This window comes from Cervus canadensis, chromosome 18 (assembly GCF_019320065.1).
Source record: "Cervus canadensis isolate Bull #8, Minnesota chromosome 18, ASM1932006v1, whole genome shotgun sequence".
Taxonomy (NCBI): Eukaryota; Metazoa; Chordata; class Mammalia; order Artiodactyla; family Cervidae; genus Cervus; species Cervus canadensis.
In genome coordinates, this window is record NC_057403.1 from 21,080,478 (window position 1) to 21,100,082 (window position 19,605).

At 54.7% G+C, this 19,605-nt stretch overlaps 2 protein-coding genes and 1 long non-coding RNA gene across 5 annotated transcripts in view; 2 read left to right on the plus strand and 1 right to left on the minus strand.

Annotated features, from left to right (window-relative positions):
• AP2A1 (adaptor related protein complex 2 subunit alpha 1) overlaps positions 1-8,764 on the plus strand; it is a 28,315-nt gene extending 19,551 nt beyond the window's left edge. The window contains exons 8-24 of one of the 2 annotated variants that reach the window (XM_043436134.1): positions 2,248-2,398; positions 2,730-2,898; positions 3,049-3,186; positions 3,347-3,529; positions 3,939-4,036; positions 4,172-4,403; positions 4,499-4,666; positions 4,753-4,916; positions 5,235-5,300; positions 5,640-5,696; positions 5,800-5,882; positions 5,987-6,076; positions 7,226-7,349; positions 7,434-7,550; positions 7,643-7,712; positions 7,924-8,058; positions 8,325-8,764. In XM_043436134.1, coding sequence (XP_043292069.1) covers positions 2,248-2,398; positions 2,730-2,898; positions 3,049-3,186; positions 3,347-3,529; positions 3,939-4,036; positions 4,172-4,403; positions 4,499-4,666; positions 4,753-4,916; positions 5,235-5,300; positions 5,640-5,696; positions 5,800-5,882; positions 5,987-6,076; positions 7,226-7,349; positions 7,434-7,550; positions 7,643-7,712; positions 7,924-8,058; positions 8,325-8,402 — 2,123 coding nt within the window. In that variant the 3' untranslated portion in view covers positions 8,403-8,764. The remainder of the gene's footprint in view (positions 1-2,247; positions 2,399-2,729; positions 2,899-3,048; positions 3,187-3,346; positions 3,530-3,938; positions 4,037-4,171; positions 4,404-4,498; positions 4,667-4,752; positions 4,917-5,234; positions 5,301-5,639; positions 5,697-5,799; positions 5,883-5,986; positions 6,077-7,225; positions 7,350-7,433; positions 7,551-7,642; positions 7,713-7,923; positions 8,059-8,324) is intronic. The other variant, XM_043436135.1, reaches the window with a different exon arrangement.
• Positions 8,544-14,055, minus strand: FUZ (fuzzy planar cell polarity protein). Of its 2 annotated transcripts, XM_043436136.1 has the most exons (11): positions 13,751-14,054; positions 13,373-13,494; positions 13,038-13,122; positions 12,491-12,559; positions 12,162-12,266; positions 11,155-11,352; positions 10,913-11,008; positions 10,435-10,541; positions 10,295-10,359; positions 10,137-10,211; positions 8,544-9,034 (listed from the first exon to the last, which is right to left on the minus strand). In XM_043436136.1, exons 1-11 carry the CDS (start codon positions 13,859-13,861, stop codon positions 8,808-8,810), a joined length of 1,260 nt encoding a protein of 419 aa, XP_043292071.1. In that variant the 5' UTR covers positions 13,862-14,054; the 3' UTR covers positions 8,544-8,807. The 2 variants fall into 2 exon arrangements, with proteins under 2 accessions (XP_043292071.1, XP_043292072.1); XM_043436137.1 differs by lacking the exon at positions 12,491-12,559 and having other exon boundaries at positions 13,751-14,055.
• Positions 9,031-9,681, plus strand: LOC122420732. Its single transcript, XR_006263365.1, has 2 exons — positions 9,031-9,343; positions 9,481-9,681. It is a non-coding gene; the product is annotated as an uncharacterized LOC122420732 (long non-coding RNA).
• Positions 14,056-19,605: the final 5,550 nt, after the last annotated feature.

Consider the following 19,605-nt stretch of genomic DNA (forward strand, 5'->3'; position numbering starts at 1 on the left):
GGAGGCTGGCCTGGTGCCTCCAGCCCCTGATCTGAGGCCGCAGTGGGGGCAGTGCCGAGCCCACGGCCCACTCAGGCTCTGGGACCAGTATGTTGTTGAGGCAGTGAGGGGCCGGGGTGGGGGGTTACCTGCAGCAGGGAGTGCTCCCCCCAGCACAGGGAATGGACAGATCGCTGTTGATTCCCCTGCCATGGCCCAGGGGCCCTGTAAAGCCAGACTCACGCCCCCGCCCGGAACGTCGGGGCTCTGTTACCTCTCTTACAGATGAGCAGACCAAGGCTTGGAGAGGGGGGCCTTGCCCAAGGCCACCCAGCACATCAAGGGGTAACTCCAAGCTGTGTGGTAGGAGTCAGCGTAGCTCTGTTAGGGGTGTTCATGCCCTCAGTGCTCGTGGTCATGAGCGCTGGTGTGGACGAAGGGCCTGCAGTGAGCAGGTGCTGTGCCAGGGTGTCCAGCCGCCTCCTGCAGAGCTGGTGGGGGGCAGCTGTCTCAGAAACGGAGGCTTAGAGATGAGGCATCTTTCCAGGCCCTCAGTTCAGTTCAGTTCAGTCACTCAGTCGTGTCCGACTCTTTCCAACCCCATGGGCTACAGCACGCCAGGCCTCCCTGTCCATCACCAACCCCCGGAGTTTACTCAAACTCATGTCCATTGAGTCGGTGATGCCGTCCAACCATCTCATCCTCTGTCGTCCCCTTCTCCTCCTGCCTTCAATCTTTCCCAGCATCAGGGTCTTTTCATATGAGTCAGCTCTTCACATCAGGTGGCCAAAGTATTGGAGTTTCAGCTTCAGCATCAGTCCTTCCAATGAACACCCAGGACTGATCTCCTTTAGGATGGACAGGTTGGATCTCCTTGCAGTCCAAGGGACTCTCAAGAGTCTTCTCCAACACCACAGTTCAAAAGCATCAATTCTTCGGCGCTCAGCTCTCTTTATAGTCCAACTCTCACATCTATCCATGACTACTGGAAAAACCATAGCCTTGACTAAACGGACCTTTGTTGGCAAAGTAATGTCTCTGCTTTTTACTATGCTGTCTAGGTCGGTCATAACTTTCCTTCCAAGGAGTAAGCATCTTTTAATTTCATGGCTGCAATCACCATCTGCAGTGATTCCAGGCCCTGGGCAGCGACAAAGAGCAGAGCCTGACCACTGAGTCTGTGCACGTAACCCCTTCCCTCTCATGTGGGCCGGGCTCCCCCGGAACGTCCCGATCCTCGGGTGTCTGACCTCACAGAGCAGTTTGAGGGACCCTGTGCTGAGGTGCTCAGCACATAGTAGGTGCTTCAGAAACAGTGCCCTTTGATTCAGCCAGGGTGCTGAGCACCTGCTGGGGATGGTGGCTGGTGTGCGGCCCTGAATCTCCGCAGCCAGTCTGCACCCTGTAGCAGAGTGTACGTGAAACCGAAGGCCCTTCTCAGCCTGGGAAACCAGGGATGAATTTTGTCGTGAGTCCCTGGGGAAGGCTCTCCCAGCTGAGCTTCTTTGCTCACCCCTTAAGAAAAGGTACAGCTAGAGCCCAGGCCCCGCCTCATAATTTTGGGGTGTGCCCAGGGCGGGCTTAAAAAATACAGTCCACGACTGCAAATTAACTATGATTATGTCTTTGTCATTTTTTGCCCCACACCTGGAATAGTTGCGCCTCCCACTGCCTGTTTTGTAAACAACGGGAGAGTTTTGGGTTGCGGTGTGTCGAACGTTCTGGATTCGGCTGATTGCTCTCTGGGTCCTTTAGCTGGTTTTCTGTCTCGTGAATTTCCTGATAGATCTGGTGCCGCATTGTTTGCTAGAACATTTGCCAGCTGTTCTGTCCACTTGGGGTCACCTCACGGGCGAGGGAATGGCAGTTCTCCGGATTTTGTGAGCTCTTGGTTAGCAACTGTCTCAGGCGCTCAGACCCCTCCGTGGGAAGGGCCGGGCTTGGGGGTGTCTCTGGGGAGGGTTCCTGGTGCTGTCTGCTCTGTGAGACTCCTACAGGGCCTGGGTGCTGCAGCGGGGGATGGAGGGCTCCCAGGGTCCGCCTCTGGCCCAGCAGAGTTAGCACAGAGCAGAGCGAGGGCCCAGGTCTGGGGTCCTGTCCTCCATCAGCCTCCCTGTGTGGCCTGGGGGCCCCAGAAGGGCTTGGGGGAGTCAAGACACCAGCCCGAAGCTGCTGGGCCCTCCCTCTTCCTCTGGAGGATGGGGGCCATGGCGTGGGGGGCCCTACCTGCAGGGAGCTCAACCCGGGGCGTGCCCTCCGTTTCCTCAGAGGACGCGGCTGTGAAGGGGCGACTGGTAGAGTGCCTGGAGACCGTGCTCAACAAGGCCCAGGAGCCGCCCAAGTCCAAGAAGGTCCAGCACTCCAACGCCAAGAACGCCATCCTCTTCGAGACCATCAGCCTCATTATCCACTATGACAGGTGCCTGTGGGGGCCAGACTCCCAGGTCCTAGGGGACGGGGTCTGGGAACGTGACTTCGAGGTAGGAGGGCAATGTGGTTGTGGGGTGTTGCCGTGACTCACGGGCGCTGGGCCCTTTCTGCGGGGCAGAATTCCTGGCTCTCCATATCTGTGTTGGACGGCCCAGGTGTCGAGTCCCCAGGCATGGTTGTGACTGGGACAGGGCAGGAACTCAGAGTGGGGTCCTGAGGGGGATGCAAGATGCGTCGGCTGGGGCCAGTCCTCCATCTGCTCACATCAGCTGTGTGTTCTCACCGCCCCCGCCCCCCATCTCTCCCTCTCGCACCGGCAGTGAGCCCAACCTCCTGGTTCGGGCCTGTAACCAGCTGGGCCAGTTCCTGCAGCACCGGGAGACCAACCTGCGCTACCTGGCCCTGGAGAGCATGTGCACGCTGGCCAGCTCCGAGTTCTCCCACGAGGCGGTCAAGACGCACATCGACACCGTCATCAACGCCCTCAAGGTGCGACCTCTGGGCGCCTGTCCCGGCCACACTGACCTGGCTTGTGGCTCCTCTGCTCCCTCGGAGCTGCTCGGGGATCCAGCGGCCCTCGGTGACCAGCCCAGGTCAGAAGGGAGCCTAGAACATGCCCTACCTGCTCTCCTTCCTCAGACGGAGCGGGACGTCAGCGTGCGGCAGCGAGCGGCTGACCTCCTCTACGCCATGTGTGACCGGAGCAATGCCAAGCAGATCGTGTCAGAGATGCTGCGGTACCTGGAGACGGCTGACTACGCCATTCGTGAAGAGATCGTGAGTCCTGGGAGGGGCCGGGCACCCAGACTCCGGGGCCTGAGGGAGGAGGGGCCCCCCTCCAGGTGGGGACATGCTGGGCATCAGATGTGGCGAGTCCACACCCCAGTTCCCCTGCCTGGGACACACACGCACGCCCGACCTTCCCTCCGGCTGGTAGGTCCTGAAGGTGGCCATCCTGGCTGAGAAGTACGCCGTGGACTACAGCTGGTACGTGGACACCATCCTCAACCTCATCCGCATCGCGGGCGACTACGTGAGCGAGGAGGTGTGGTACCGTGTGCTGCAGATCGTTACCAACCGCGACGACGTGCAGGGCTACGCTGCCAAGACCGTCTTCGAGGTCAGCGCCCCTGTCTCACCCCACAATGGGGCATCAGGGCAGAGCCAGGATAGCTGGGGCTGTGGGGCCAGCTGGCCCGGGCCTCATCCTCAGAGGGGCCGGGCCACCACGGGCCAATGTGAGGGTCAGCAGGGCACAGGACGCCCGGTGTGTAGTCACTGGTCCCTGATTTCCGCCAGTTTCCCGCTCTTTCCGCTCCAGACAAGAGTTCCCATTCAGCTCCGTTTTATTCCCAGCTCAGTTCAGTCACTTAACTGCTCGGTGCCTCAGTTTCCCCAGCTGTAAACCCACCCACAGCAGTCACCAGGCTTCTGCAGTTAATAGGAGTCAAGGGCTCAGTGGAGCGCCGGGTACATGCTGAGCGCTCCTGAGCCAGGATGCTGCTGCTCACCGCTGTTCCCGCCCGCAGGCGCTCCAGGCGCCCGCCTGCCATGAGAACATGGTGAAGGTTGGCGGCTACATCCTCGGGGAGTTCGGGAACCTGATTGCTGGGGACCCCCGCTCCAGGTGAGGGGTTTGGGGGTCCAGGGCCCACCTGGGGTCCTGGGAAGGGTCCCTCTGAGGGAGGCGGCACCTCCCACAGGGGCTGCTGGGAGAGGGCGGTGCAGCCGGCGCCCACCGACATCTGCCCACTCTCTGCAGCCCCCCGGTGCAGTTCTCCCTGCTGCACTCCAAGTTTCACCTGTGCAGCGTGGCCACGCGGGCCCTGCTGCTCTCCACCTACATCAAGTTCATCAACCTCTTCCCGGAGACCAAGGCCACCATCCAGGGCGTGCTGCGGGCCGGCTCCCAGCTGCGCAACGCCGACGTGGAGCTCCAGCAGCGGGCCGTCGAGTACCTCACCCTCAGCTCGGTGGCCAGCACGGACGTCCTGGTCAGAGCCCAGTCCCCACGTGCCCCGCCCCTGTGCCTTGCCCCCACTCCCGCTGGAGACCGGTGCTGACTCCCGTCCCTGACCGAACCCTGCAGGCCACGGTGCTGGAGGAGATGCCACCCTTCCCCGAGCGCGAGTCGTCCATCCTGGCCAAGCTGAAGCGCAAGAAGGGGCCGGGGGCCGGCAGCGCCCTGGACGACAGCAGGAGGGACCCCAGCAGCCACGACATCAATGGGGGCGTGGAGCCCACCCCCAGCACCGTGGTAAGTTCCGGGGAGCTGGGCCGGGGGCGGGGCAGCTGGGCCCGGCCAGGCCAGCCCCTTCTCACCTGCCTCCACGTTGCCCGCAGTCCACACCCTCGCCCTCCGCCGACCTCCTGGGGCTGCGGGCAGCCCCTCCCCCCGCGGCCCCCCCGGCCCCCTCGGGTGCAGGCAACCTCCTCGTGGACGTCTTCTCCGACAGCCCAGCCGCCCAGCCCGGCCTGGGGCCCAGCCCCGAGGAGGCCTTCCTCAGGTACCGGCCTTGGGCCCAGGGCGGCCCCCTTTTCATCTGCCCCCCACCCCAACTCCCCTCTCCCTGAGCCTCGTGTCTTCCCTGGCTGCTGCCTGCCCCGGTCTCCCCCATCCCTCCCTCCCTCTGGGCCTCTCTGGGCTCTCGCTGACCCTGGCCACCCTGTGTTGTCCTTCCCTGTCACCGTCTCAGCCTGCTCTTCCTTCTCCTTCTCTCCTCCCGTCTCTCTCTCTTTCTCTCTCCGCCCTCTTGCTGCCTCTCTGGGATTGGCTGCCTGCCACGCCTGTCTTCTCTTGTCTGCTCTGGGATTGGATGGCCCAGCGAGCTGGAGCCGCCTGCCCCTGAGAGCCCCATGGCTTTGCTGGCTGATCCAGCTCCAGCTGCTGAGTAAGGGGTGGCCTCAGGGGGTTGGGGGGCAGACTTTTGTATCCCCCCGGGAGGGTTAGGGGACTGGGAGCTCCCAGCAGTCTCTCCTGATGAGCTGCGAGGGCTTGGGAGTGAGAATCAGGGCCGTCTGGTATAGGGTAGGGGGGTGATGGCTCCTGCCAGGGTCCTCTTCCGATCAGAGGCAATTGCCAGTCTGATTGAGGGGCTCTGTGGGGAAATCCAGGTATGTGGATTCTGGGCTTCTGTTCCTTCAGGGCTTGCTGTCTCCCACCACTAGCTCTGGGCCTTGACCTCTAGTTCCCCAAGCCCCCTCCCATCTCCCTCCTTTCCCACCTGCAGCGCAGGTCCTGAGGACATTGGCCCGCCCATCCCCGAAGCCGATGAGCTGCTGAATAAGTGAGTTGTGGGTGAGGTTGGGGACGGAAGTAGGGATGAGTGGGGAGCACAGAGCAGAGCCCAGGCAGGCACCGTTATCCTGACCCCCCACTGCCCCACGCAGGTTCGTATGCAGGAACAACGGGGTGCTGTTTGAGAACCAGCTGCTGCAGATTGGAGTCAAGTCAGAGTTCCGGCAGAACTTGGGTGGGTCCAGAGGGCAATGGGGTGAGGTTTCCGGGAGACCCCGACTTGGGGAGGACATGGAAGGAACTCAGATGGAGCTCTGCCTCTCACCCCTGCTCCCACAGGCCGCATGTATCTCTTTTATGGCAACAAGACCTCGGTGCAGTTCCAGAACTTCTCTCCCACTGTGGTCCACCCCGGAGACCTCCAGACTCATATCCTCTCGGCCTGGCCCAGCCCTGCTCCTCCAGGTCTGCCTTCCTGGCAGCCGGGAAACAGATCCAGATCCCTCTTTGGCCCCCTTACTTGAGAGCCTGAGCCCATGGTACTTCTCTGAGATTTAGCATCATCTGTAAGAGGGATTGAGCCTCTTTCCCAGGACAGGAGAGGACACTGACATGACATGACAGGGATGCAGGAGGTGTTATTTCCTGAATCCCACATGCTCTGGGCATCAGTTGGTCCCTGTCAGGCCCCTCGCTGTGTCCTAACCTTTTCTTCCATCGGGTTCCACACCCATGATTCCAGTGCCTCGGCCAGTCACTTGGCCTCTCCGAGCCCTACACTCCCTTCGGTGAAGTGTGGATCCTCCTCTTCCTTCTCAGTCTTGTTTTGAAGATCAGTGTGGCTGGAAGACCCTGGAAGGGTGGCTGGCATGAAGGAACTGCTTGAGCAGTGTCAGTCCCCTGTCCCCCCTTCTCTGGGCCTCAGTTTCCACAACTTGGAAATTAGAGTGATTATACCCCAAAACTTGAAGACCATTTTAGCTTTGTTTCATTCAACATTTCCAGAGACCTCCCGGAGGCTCAGCTTTGTGCTGGGCAGGGGCGGGGGGAGAGACATAAGACCCCAACTTGCCAATGGGTTGTTGACACAAAGGTAGATGGTGGTAGTAATACTCATTGCTACCATTTCAGTGAACTTACCATGTGCCAGACACACTGACAAGTACTTGTGGGAGATTATTTCATTGACTGCTGAGGACACTTACATCCATTTCGACGATGAGGCTAAGAGAGGTTAAGTGACGTCTTAACCTCTAAGAAGAGCTGGGATTCAAACCCAGGTCAGCCGTCAGAGCCAGGGCGTGACCTGTGCCATAATGGAGGTGGCTGAGCCCGGTGTGGAAAGCCAGAGGCACCCAGGTCAGAGGTTTGGATTAGGAAGGACTTTGGAGCTGGGTCATGTTAGATGAGCCCGGGACGGCAGGGCTGGGCCCCTCAGAGACCTGCAGGCTGGGGCCGCCAGGAAAATTCTGAACCATCAGGTGATGATGGTGAAGTCCCTTTGCCCTCCTCGGCGCCCCTCCATTCCTCCCCACTCCCCCACTCGCATTTCTGGCTTCCTTGACCACGGGCGGGCACAGCTGGCCGTGCAGACCAAGCGGGTGGCCTCGCAGGTGGACGGCGGGGCGCAGGTGCAGCAGGTGCTCAACATTGAGTGTCTGCGGGACTTCCTGACGCCGCCGCTCCTGTCGGTGCGCTTCCGGTGAGTCAGGAGGCGGGGCGCTGCCGGGTGGGCGGGGCCTTCAGAACGAGGGCGGGGCCTGATGAGCCGGCTCTCTCCCAACAGGTACGGGGGCGCCCCCCAGTCCCTCACCCTGAAGCTCCCAGTGACCATCAACAAGTTCTTCCAGCCGACGGAGATGGCGGCCCAGGACTTCTTCCAGCGTTGGAAACAGCTAAGCCTGTGAGCCGCGGGGGAAGGGAGCCAAAGCCGCCCTCAGGGTGGGCGGGACTGGGGCTTCCAGATCCCTGACCTGGACCTTCTCCCGCCCCTAGCCCCCAACAAGAGGCCCAGAAAATCTTCAAAGCCAACCACCCCATGGACGCGGAGGTCACTAAGGCCAAGGTGAGAGGCTAGACAGGAGAGGCACGGGGTCTACCATTCCAGTCCTGCCTCTCCTCTCCCGAACTCTGGGATTTGGGGTGCGGTGGCTGCTCTACTTGAACCTGTTTTCCCATCGGTAAAGTGGGACTAATTTCCACTCCAAGGGTTTGGGGTAACTGGAATGTTGCTGTCTGGGAGCTAACAGAGATCGGGCACCCCCTGTCCCCCTTAGCTCCTGGGGTTTGGCTCTGCTCTCCTGGACAATGTGGACCCCAACCCTGAGAACTTCGTGGGGGCTGGAATCATCCAGACTAAAGCCCTGCAGGTGGGCTGTCTGCTCCGGCTGGAGCCCAACGCCCAGGCTCAGGTGAGTGGTGGTTCCCAAGGCCGCCTGCTCCGCGTGCATTCTCTGCTCTTCTGTCTTCCTCTCCCTTTTCCTCCCCGCTTTTGTCTCTCTATATCCTTTACACCCTTTGTGACCTCTTTTTACCTTTCATCCTTTCCCTCTCTTATATCACCTTTCTGACCCCTTGATCCTTTCTGTCTCATCATTTATCTGCCCTGTATCTAACCCCTCTCCCCCACGCTCTCCATCCCCTCTGCCTCCTCCCTGAGTTGCCCTGTCCCCCCTAGATGTACCGGCTGACCCTGCGCACCAGCAAGGAGCCCGTCTCCCGTCACCTGTGTGAGCTGCTGGCCCAGCAGTTCTGAGCCCTGGACTCTGCCCCCCGGGGATGTGGCCGGCACTGGGCAGCCCCCAGGACTGAGGCAGCTTTGGTGGATGGGGCAGCGAGGGACCTCTTCTGGTGACAGGGAAGACCCTGGGGTTGGGGGACGCCCAGGAACTTCCTCCGGCCTTTTGTATTTTTATTTTTGTTCATCTGCTGCTGTTTACATTCTGGGGGGGTAAGGGGGAGCCCCCTCCCTCCCTTTTCCCCCAAAGCACAGAGGGGAGAGGGGCCGGGGAAGTGGGTGCCTCCTCCCCTCCCACCCCATCCCTGTCATAGCCCCTCCTGCCCCCTCCCCTTCCAGGGGCTGTGTATTATTGTGAGCGAATAAACAGAGAGACGCTAGTAGCCCCCATCCTTGTCTGTGTCTGGTGCTCAAGTCCAGTGGTCAGAGGAGTGGGGTGAGGGCATGCAGAGTGTGGGTGGCCAGGCCCCGCAGCCCATATGTGGGGCTTTGAGCAGACAGCAGCAGCAGCAGCCGCCGTGGCCCCAACTGCAGCGCCACCAGCCGCCATCCTGTGCCTGGCTCCTCAGTCCCCGACACCAAGTAGCAGGCTCTGGCTACCTGGGCCCGGTGGACAGCCTCTTCTGCTTTCTCCTCTGGCTGCCCCGGCTCTGAAGGAAGGACAGCGAGGGTCAAGGTGACCAGTGAGGCCTGGACAACTAGGATGCCAACCTGAGGGAGCCACCCCCATCCTGGGCTAAGTTTGACATCTGATGGAAGAGCCTCCAGCTCCAGCCAGCTGTCAGGACTTGAGATCAGACTTTCTCCCCCTCTTCCAGCCCCAGTGCCCCACTTTCCTGGGGATACTCTGTGTGCAGCTCCAAGGAACCTGGTTACAGTACAGATCACAGACATGCAAGAGATGCTGCCCAGGAGCCAGGCACTGGCCTCCAGAGGACCCCACCCCACTTGGGAAGCAGGTGCGGAGGTGGAGTCGCACGGCTAGGAAGGGGCAGTTCTTTACTCCTCCAGGGAGGACTTTTCACCATCTTGTTAACTCATCAGGGTCTTTGCTGGGATTGTAGTATCACTCTAGGTCCCTTTCTTTGGGCCTCAGGTTCTGCGTGACAGCTTTTCCTCCTGGACCTGAGTTCTGTGGAGTCTACCACCCTTCTCCACCCAAAGCCTGTATTTTCAGCAGTAGAGCGGGAGCGTGTGGATGTGGAAGCCAGGCTGCCTGTGTTTGAATTACAGCTGAACTCTGCTGTTTAGCTAAACCTGTTAGCTCATCTATAATATGGAAATGATGTGAAAGTTGCTCAGTCTTTTCCAGCTCTTTGTGACTGTATAGTCCATGGAATTCTCCAGACCAGAATACTGGTGTGGGTAACCTTTCCCTTGTCCAGGGGATCTTCCCAACCCAGGGATCGAACCCAGGTCTCCCACATCACGGACAGATTCTTTACCAACTGAGCTATAAGGGAAGCTAGAGGAAGAAGTGAATCAATACACAAGCAGCACCTGGCAGGAGATGAGGTCTCGGTGTTTAGGGTCAGCCAGGAGGCTCTGAAGCCTGCAGGCTGGGCCCTCCCTGCCCTTCCCTTCAGCTCTCTTCCCTCCTTGCCTGTGTACATGCCCAGGGCTCACAGATAGCCATGCCCAGTCCACGCTTCTCCTACTGCTTTCCCCTCTCCCGCCTCTTACTCCCGCCTCGTGAGAACTGGGACCCAGTGCCCCAGCCTGTGCAAAGGGGTCGCTGTGCCCGCCGCTGACCTGGTGGGAAGTGAGTGGCGGTGACCAGGGTGTAGAAAGAGCGGAGAAGGCGCCGGCGGTGCTCCGGAGACGGTTCTGAAGGAGGAAGCGGGGCGCGGTAAGGCAGAGCCCCTGCCCAGCCCCCCGCCCCTCCCGGCCCCCGCCCACCTCCCAGTCACCTTTATCCCGAGAGGGCTCCACTGTGAAGAGACAGCGTTTCAGTTCCAGGTGGAGGAGCAGCAGCCTGTGAGGAAACAGCTGTCACGGCCAGGAAAGAGGTGCTGAGGACCCCCAACCCACTCCCCCTGCCGCGCCCTACCCGAGGATGTCCGTGTGCAGCGGGAAGCCCGCGGGCAGCGCTCGGGGTCCCAGCGGCAGGCAGCCCCGCAGCGGCTCCAGTAGGGGCTGCCACCAGCGCTCCAGAAGCTGCAGGGGGCGTGGTCAGCAAGAGAGGCGGGGCCCAAGGGCGAGGTTGGGGGGGGTACCCAGGGGAGGCAGTTTGGCCAGGGAGCTGGGGAGGAGACCACAAAGGCAGAGAGGGCAGCGGGAGGGAAGAGAGAGGGGCCTGGAAGGATGGGGAAGAGGGGCCCCGGAGGCGGAGCCCAAAGGAGCGGGGCCACTAGAGGGTGGGGCCTGTGGGGGCGGGGCCTAGAGAGGGCGGATCTACGAGGGGCGGGCCGGACACAGGGCGGGTCCAGGGTAAAGGCGCACTCGCCTGGCATGGTGCTCAAAGGAGTGCCAGGGCCCGCGAGTAGAAAGGTGAACTAGAAGCAAAGCGGGACGGAGCCCCGATTCACCTGCGCATCCAGCTGGCTGAGGTGAGGCCGCGGGCCGCAGAGCAGACACAGTTCCAAGTCCGGCAGAAGCGTCAGGGTCAGCAGCCGGTGCGGAACCTGCAGCAGCGAGGGTGGGCTGGCCGGAGCGCCTCCTCTTCTCTTCGCAAGCCCGGTCTCCTAGAGGCGGTCCTCCAGGTCCCACCCCTGGCGCGCTCCTCCCAGCCCTCACCGTTCCCCCCTGCCCGCCCCACCCACTCACTCACCGTGGGGCTCCCGTGCGGCAGGTACACCGGGTAGTCGCGAGCGGCCTGCGGCGGCAGGGACCCCACCAGCCAGGGGAGCAGCACGGCCTCCGGCATCCCCAGCCGCCACCAGCTCTCGGTCGCTGCCACCACCCGGCCCGACACGACCAGGCTGACGAAGGCCGTGCCCGCCGCCTCAGCGAACCCGGAGAGGGCTTCCTGGGTAAGGGAGGCAGGCCGGCCGCGAGTCAGAGAACGAGAGCAGGGGCGACAGACTTCCCAGGTGGGTGAGTAGGGGAAGAGACCGGCGTACAGTTCAAAGCGAGCTTGGTGGCCGTGCTCCTGTGTCTCACCCGCCCTGGGCCTGAGTTCCTTCACCTTCACATGCAGCTACCGTCCCCGAGTCACACAGTAAAATTAAACAGGTAGGGTGACCGCTGCCTAGTCTGACACGTCCTTTTAACAGCAGCAGCCACGGTTTATTGAGTGCTATTAAGTGCCAGGTGGGTGCAATCTACAAGCTACTGAAGCTCAGAGAGGTTGTCAGCTGCCCAGAGCCACACTGCTGGGAGGCAGCCATGCCAGATGAAATCAGATCAATATTTAAGGAAGAGCAGATAGAGATTTCCGTGGAAGAAAGAACAGGATGTGCCAGGGCAGAGAAACTGGGGAGTTGTAGGGATTTGTGAGACTGATGAGGCAGCTGGGAGAGGGTGGACTGTGGAGTTAGGAGTTAGCAGAGGTTAGGGCAAGAAGGCAGGCGGGCATCAGATTCCTCAGGTCCTCAACATGAGACTAAGGGGCTAGGACCTTGTCCTGGGGCTGATGGAAGTCTCGGGTGGGCTGTGACCAGGGGAGGGGCAGTGTCAGCTCTATGTGTAGAAAGATCCTTCCGGGGTCAAGTGGGAGCTGGACTGGAAGCCAAAAGGATAGGAAGAGGCAATGGTCCAAAGATAAGAGGACGGACACTGGCCTCTGACACAGGGCCAGAGGGATAGTTTTAAAAGTTTACAAGGCATTCCCAATACCTGCAGCAGGGACCCCTCAGGAGGAACCACACAGTCCACACACTGGGTCAGGTCCCCGATGAGCTCTGAGTCCCCCAGGAAGCTGTCGATGAGGCGGTAACTGGCCTAGCAGAAGGGAAAATGGAGGAGCCTAAGACCCAGGTGGCACCCAAATCTGCTGGCTCCCCCCAGAAAACTGGCCCACTGAGCCTTCCTGGGGGATGTCAGACAACCAAGATGCCTTGGGAGCCCAATGGATAAGGCTGCCCCAGGGGTTTCTGGGAACTATAGTTCCCAAATATCAGTGACCAGGTATCCTAACTTCCCATCCTCATGTCCTACAGCCTCACCCTCAGCTCCTTCTTCAGTCTCTCTACGTTGCGGATATTGGTTAGCTCTTCAAGTCCCACGAGAAGAACCTAGAAGAACCATATAGGAGAGTAGGGGCCCTGGACAATTGGTTATAAGACAGGAGGGGTTGGGACTCAGACTCCTGTGTCTGAGGGAGGAGTCGGACTGAGGGCCAGAATTCCTGGGTTCTACAGGAGGCTGTTGGGAGTCTGGACTCCTGGGTCTGAGGGAGAGGGATGCTGAGAGCTCAGATTCCTGGGGTTGGGAAAGAGAGTTAAGGAGGGACTTCCCTAGTACTCCAGTATTCTTGCCTGGAGAATCCCATGGATGGAGGAGCCTGGCAGGCTACAGTCCATAGAGTCACAAAGACTCGCACACAACTGACTTCTCTCTCTTCCCTAGTGGTCCAGTGGTTAAGACACTGCACTTCCACCCAGCAGGGGGCAGGTTCAGTCCCTGGTCTGGGAACTATGATCCCACATGCCACAGGGTGTGGACAAAAACAAACAAGAACTTTTTTTTAAAAAGAGGGTTAGGGAGTCTCACCATGGCCCCAAACACCATCTGGAGTAGCCTCTCCAGCCTCAGCTCCGAGGTGCCCTCCTCAGACGACAGAACAATGAGGGTGATGCTGTGAGAAAGGAAGGTGAGAAGTATGAGTCCAGGCCAAGTAAACAAGGCAAAGAGGAGAGTAGGTCTACCCTGGATCCATGCCCCAGCACAACCGGCCTCTCGTACAAAGAAGCTCAGCAATCAGGCTGAATGCCTTGTCAAAGATCCCACAGCCCAGTCTCAGCTGGCGCTGGAAAGCTGGACAGCTTGGGGGTCATCTTCAACAGGGGCTGTCCCCCTGGCCCTGCCCCCAAGCTGCTCTTGGAGACCTGTCGTGGAAGCTCTTCCACACCACGGTTGTGTCTTCCGTCCTCGCAGAGCTCAGTTGCACCTCGAGATTCTGCCCAAACATGTGGACTCCATTGAGGGAGCCGATGACAGAGAATGGGAGCTGGGGAAAGATTGGGAACTTGAGACAAGAGCCCCCCAGTTTCCTCCTCCTTGAGAACCAACTACTCAGGCCCCCAACCCCGTTCCTCTCTCTAGAGCCCCTGGCCCCTCCTCTTCAAGGAACCAGGATTACTGGTCAATTGCACCTTCGACGGTCTAAACACAACTCTGAAACTTCCCCAGCCTCTACTCCCTTGAGGACCCAGAGTCCTTCTAAATCCCTGCTATTTCAGAGATCCAGGCGCCCAGGGTCCCACCTGTTGGCGGGCGGGGGCGCCACCGCGGCTGCTCCTGCAAAACAGGGGGACCCCGCTAGATGCCGCGAGGCACAGAAGATGTATCGTGCCCTCGGTCCCCTCCTCCCCCATCTGGAACGCTCGCCACCCAGTCCCCTCGTCGGGAGAGTCAATGCCCGCCTCGGAGCACGCCCATAGTCACACGAAGTCGGGCTGCTGCTGTCCGGAGCCGCCAGAGGGCGAGATAGGGAGCTGATTGGAAGAGGACTAGATTCCCGCCTTCCTCATCCCAACTCAAACCCCTCCTCAAGCCCTTTTCCAGCACCTCCCCCCGAGCCCCGTTACGCTCTCTTCCGCCCCAGCCGGAAGTCACAATACCCCTAACAAAGATGGCGGCTTTGTATTTGCTAAGCTGACTGGTCGCTACTTGAAGCGATTTGACTCTATTTAAAGAAGAGGATGAAGAGCCCAATTTGAAGGTAGTGACTACTCCAAGGCGCTCCCTCGTAACCACCACGTAAGCGAGTGTGTTTCACATTCTGAATTGACAAACAACCGTACCACACTCAAAGATGGCGACGATGCCGAAGCGTTGCCTAGCAACCGCTTTAGCTTGGCTTTCTCTTTTATGGTAGGAAACACTACGGGCTCAAAGATGCCGACCGCGCCTTGGGGTTTCCTAGCAACGACCAGTCTTATTTTCCTTCTAAGGCTATAAATAGTTGTGCCCCTCTCAAAGATGGCCGCATGACGAATCACGAGCAATCTTCCTTGGAGCAAAATTGAGAAAGACACCATCTCCCCCCTTACTTTCGAGGATGGTTTGGTCCGGCAAGAGTTGCCTAGTAACCAACAAATGACTTGGTTGTTTTTGTTATTAGAATAAGAAAGATGAAATCCTTTATATTCTAGAATCGTAAAATAATATTATTTATAATGAATTTACACATGATAGTGTATAGTGCAGAATGTGAAAATACTCCTACCGAAATCCTTTCCCTGAAATAAAAAGTTAACAGTTTAACACAGGATATTCACGTTTTCACAGATACTACTGTGCTAATGTTGTTTTCAAACTTTGTTTTTCTCATGAAATTGTATAAATATACTTCGTCTTTTTAAAATGTCTTATCCTAACCTATATCATGGATGTAACAAAATATATTTAGCTCATTCTATACTGATGTAAGTTAGGTTCTTATCACTATGTGTTTAAAGGTATAAAGTAAATATTCATTAAGTTATCAGTTAATCAGATCGTTTTTCTCAGAACAGCTGCCTTCATTTCTGCAAATACATTTACAAAACATATAGTTGTATTAAGAAAGCATTTATTTCTTTTAAACATGTTTTGCCTGCATTCTGGATTTGATTTCTAATAGCTGATAAGAAATAAGACATTTACTTGTACATTAAATTACATGAAACTTAAAGAGGAATAAAGTGCATAAAATAACACATGAAGTAAAATATCAATTTTTCCTTGTAGTTCTATGAATTTCTCCTTTAGTCTTCTTATATTTATTTAGAGTTCTGATATACTTAGGTTTATTTCTATCACTTTACTTTTTTTGGTAAGAGGTAGAACACTCCATAGACAGCATGGGGACTATCTCAGAGGCAAGAGGGACCTATTTCTATCATTTTATTTGTATATTTCTTGTTGTCCTGCCTTTTCCATGCTTATTTCCTCCTTTTAATGGATTTGTTTCCTCAGTCCATTTTGTCCTCTTTCTTCTGGCTTCAAATTTATACATTAATTCTCTTTTATTATTTTTGAAATTTTGCCGTCACATTTAATTCAGCAAAAGGTTAAAGATTTTTAAACCCTCTCTCAAAAAATAGAAAGAATGTGACAAGTTAACTCCATTAAACTCCCTCCAGACTAAGCGACTAGTGTTGCTAGCATTCTAATTTGACTTTTTAAAATGCCTTCATTGAATACTTTTTCTTATTTTATGCAGGCAATTGTAATTGTATGTTTATGATTCATTTTGTCCTCCCTGTTCCTTCTTGCATTTCAGATCACTTTCCAGGGATAGTTGAAAAATTTCCAAAAAAATAAAAAATAAAAAAAAGAAAGAAAAATTTCCTACTTCCTAGAGGGTTTCCTACTGGAAAACTCTTTCTCTACTCACAATATTTCTAATACCAAATGTGTAGGTTTTCCACACCAAGCAGTTCCCCAGTTTTCTGTGGACACAGACTATCTTTTTTTTTTTTTTGGACACAGACTATCTTATAAGCCAATTACATTCTGACACCAACCACCTAGAGTTACATACACACACACTCACATCCTTAAGGTCTCAGATTCACAAGACTACAGCCACTTCACACACCAGTTAGAACTAGTGGGTCCCCAGGTTACCCACACTTTGGTCTGAGTGGCCTACATGTAACAGGGATCCCCATGGCCCCCTCTTCTTATTGCCCTAACTTGGCCTCTATTCACCATTGCTGAATAGAAATGCGGAGATAAGAGTTTTGGGTGAAGTAGAGAAGAGTAGCTTTTATTTCTTTGCCAGGCAAAAAGGGACCATAGTGGGCTGATGTCCTAAAGACTGTGTGACCCACCCTGGAACGGACAGTGAGGAGTGTCACAGTGTTCAGGAAGCAGGGTATGATCAGCTCGTGGACCATTCTTGGATTGGTTAGCATTTAGGTGAAGTTTCAAGCATCATCAATTTTCTGGTTTCAGCTAGTCTAGGGTCTGCATTTTTGTGGTCAGCAGTTTTCATCTGGAGCCGGTCTGCTTCCTGTAAAAAACAACTTAGGAATGTGTGTCAGGCCTTTATCTATATCTTTCAGAGAACTGGGATTTTGCTGGTTCTGCTGTGTGGCAGAATTATAGTCTAAATTGTTACCAGTTCCCCAGTTCAACAGCTATTCTTTGTTTCTACATCTTCATATTTCCAAATCATTAACTTTTGGGTCAGCACTTTACTTCAAAAGACAAGGACACAGGGCTTGAACACTATTTCATTCTCATGTTCAATAATTTGATGTTAGGGTTCACAGAACCCACGGAAACATTTTACTCACTATTGTTGGTTTATTATAAAGGATATTACAAAGGATAAAAATGAACAGCCAGGGGAGTGATAGATTGGGACTTTGGAATTAGAGACACAAACAATTACATGGATATGGAACTTCCCTGGGGGTCCAGGGCTAAGATTCCACACTCCCCATGCAGGGGGCTCTGGGTTTCAACCCTGGCAATGGCAACCCACTCCAGTATTCTTGCCTGGAGAATCCCACGGACGGAGGAGCCTGGCGGGCTACAGTCCATGGGGTCGCAAAGAGTTGGACACAACTAAAGTGACCGAGCATGCACGTGGCACGCACAGGGAACTAGATCCCTTATCCTGTCACTAAGAGTTCACAGGCCTCAGCGAAGATTTCATGTGCCACAACTAAGAACTGGCAGAGCCAAATAAATAATAAAAAAAGAACTTGGCAAAAGTGGTGGGATGTCACTTCAGAGATTAGGTTATAAAGATGGCAACTTCCATCCTTCTTTGTATTCTCTCTCTTGCCCTCTCTTGTTCACTCTGATGCAGCCAATGCCATGTCGTGACTGATCTAAAAAGAGGTCCTTGTGAGTCAGGCTGGGACCTGAAACTTGGGAACCTTTCCTAGAGCGCTTGCACTTAAGCCAGACATCTCCTTGAGCAAGAGGATACAATGAAACTATGAGACTAAAAATAACTGCATGCATAATGTTTTCCCAGTTGGGGAAAATTATGTACATATGTGCAAAGTCGCTTTGTGTCCGCCTCTTTGCAATCCCATGGACTGTAGCCCACCAGGCTCCTCTGTCCATGGGATTCTCCAGGCAAGAATCCTGAAGTGGGTTGCCAAGGTCTCCTTCAAAGGATCTTCCCCACCAGGGGTCAAACCTACGTCTCCTGCAGTTCCTGCATTGAAAGCAGATTTTTTTTTTTTTTCTTTTCACTGCTGAGCCAAAATAATGATGTTCAATAAGATACAAAAAGGCCACAAACCAGTTGCCACTTCTGAGGCTCCAGGAGCAAAAGGAGGGTACTGTGCCCCGCACACAGCACCACCAAGGGGCGGGCAGACCACCTAAGCCACCTTTCCAGCCCAACCCGTCCCCACCCTCACCTCATTTAAAGAACCAGCCTACTTCCCCTCACAAGCTAGCAGGGGTGCCTGTTTCTTGTTCTTTTCCCTCCCTCAAGCTAAGAGTCTGTGGGAGGGTCCCAATAAAGCCTTGCCTGAATTTCTCATTTGGCCTCTTATCAATTTCTATTGATTAAAAAGTCCAAGGACCCTGGTCAGTAACACATGGAACCTCTAGTCAATAACCTGGGAGGAACTGAACCCTGCCAACAATGACAAGAATGAGCGTGGGAGCAGGTCCTTCCTAGCCGTGCCTTGAGATGATTACAGCCCTTGCTGACCCTTTGATTATAGCCTGTAAGGAACTCTGGAGCATGGGACCCAGCTAAGCCACATCTCAATTCCTGATCTACAGGAACTTCAAAGTAACAATGTTGTCCTTTCATGCCACTAAGTTTTGGGGTAATTTGTTACACAGCCCAAGGTAACTTAGTGTCCTTTATTTCTATTATTTTGCATATTGTGGTACCTTTTGAACCTGGCAATTCCTGTACCTGAATCCTGGGGGTGGGGGTGGGGCTGCCTCCTGTTAATTTTTGCTTCTGTGAGTTCTAATTTCAATCCTTGTCTCTGCAGCTGTGGTCTTTGTGCTATTGATCAGAGTCCTCTAGGGAGGATTCACCCTCCAGGTCATCACAGAGTGTCAGGCTGGGCTCCCCGTGGTGTTTAGCAACTTCCCACTATTTTACACATGACTGTGTATATATGTAAATGCTACTTTCTCAATTCGTCCCTCCCTCACCTTCCCCTACTGTGTCCACAAGTCCCTCTACTAGATTCATCAGTACCATTTTTCTAGATTCCATATGTTTGCATTAATATACTTGCTTTTCTCTTTCTGATTTACTTCATTCTGTGTGAGAGGCTCGAAGACTAGCCCAGAATTAGATCAGCTGCTGTGGAAGGCCATTGCTTAGCTGAGGAACTACACCAAGTTTTTCACATCACAGCTGCCATAAGGTTCTTGGTAATGCCAATGAGCACCTCTGGAATTTCTTTTCCAACCCTATCTTTTTTGTTGTCAATTTCTGTTTCCATTCTGGGGGAGGTGAGATCCTTAAAGACTACCCATACCTCTTATGAAACCACCAATGTCGCAAAAACAATGTCATATCATCTAATTATCAATGCCAGAAGCTGAAGTCCAAGCTGAAATATCTCATTGTTTGTTTTACTATTCGTAATCCATTAATGGTAACAATGGTAACGGTTAAAAATCAGTTAAACAGAACCAACTTTGCATTCAGCTTATCTAAAGGAAAGTTTCCTTATTGTTAGGAGGGAATTTTAGGTACCATTTCAAGCTCCATACCTGTTGATCACTTTGCTTTTCTCCAGTTTACTTTTATCTTCCTTATGATTTTATTAAAATTTAATTACACTAGCATACAAAAGAAGAGATCTGCTTTAGATTTAAAGGAATTTTAAGATGTCTAAACACAGGTTCGGTCATTGTTGGATCTTGATGCAAATAAAACAACTATAAGAAGACATCTTGTGAAAACTGGGGAATTTTGATTATGGATTTAAGTGTTGGACAATACCAAGAGATAAGAATTTTGTTAGAGGTGTTAATGGCATAGTGGTTTTCTGCAACTTTTTGGAGATGACTATCTAGCACGTAGAGGTAAAATGATACGATGTTGGGATTTGCTTTACAAGCGTTCAGCAAAGAAAATAAAAGGGATCAATAAAGTACATGTGACAAAATGGTGACACTGCTGAGT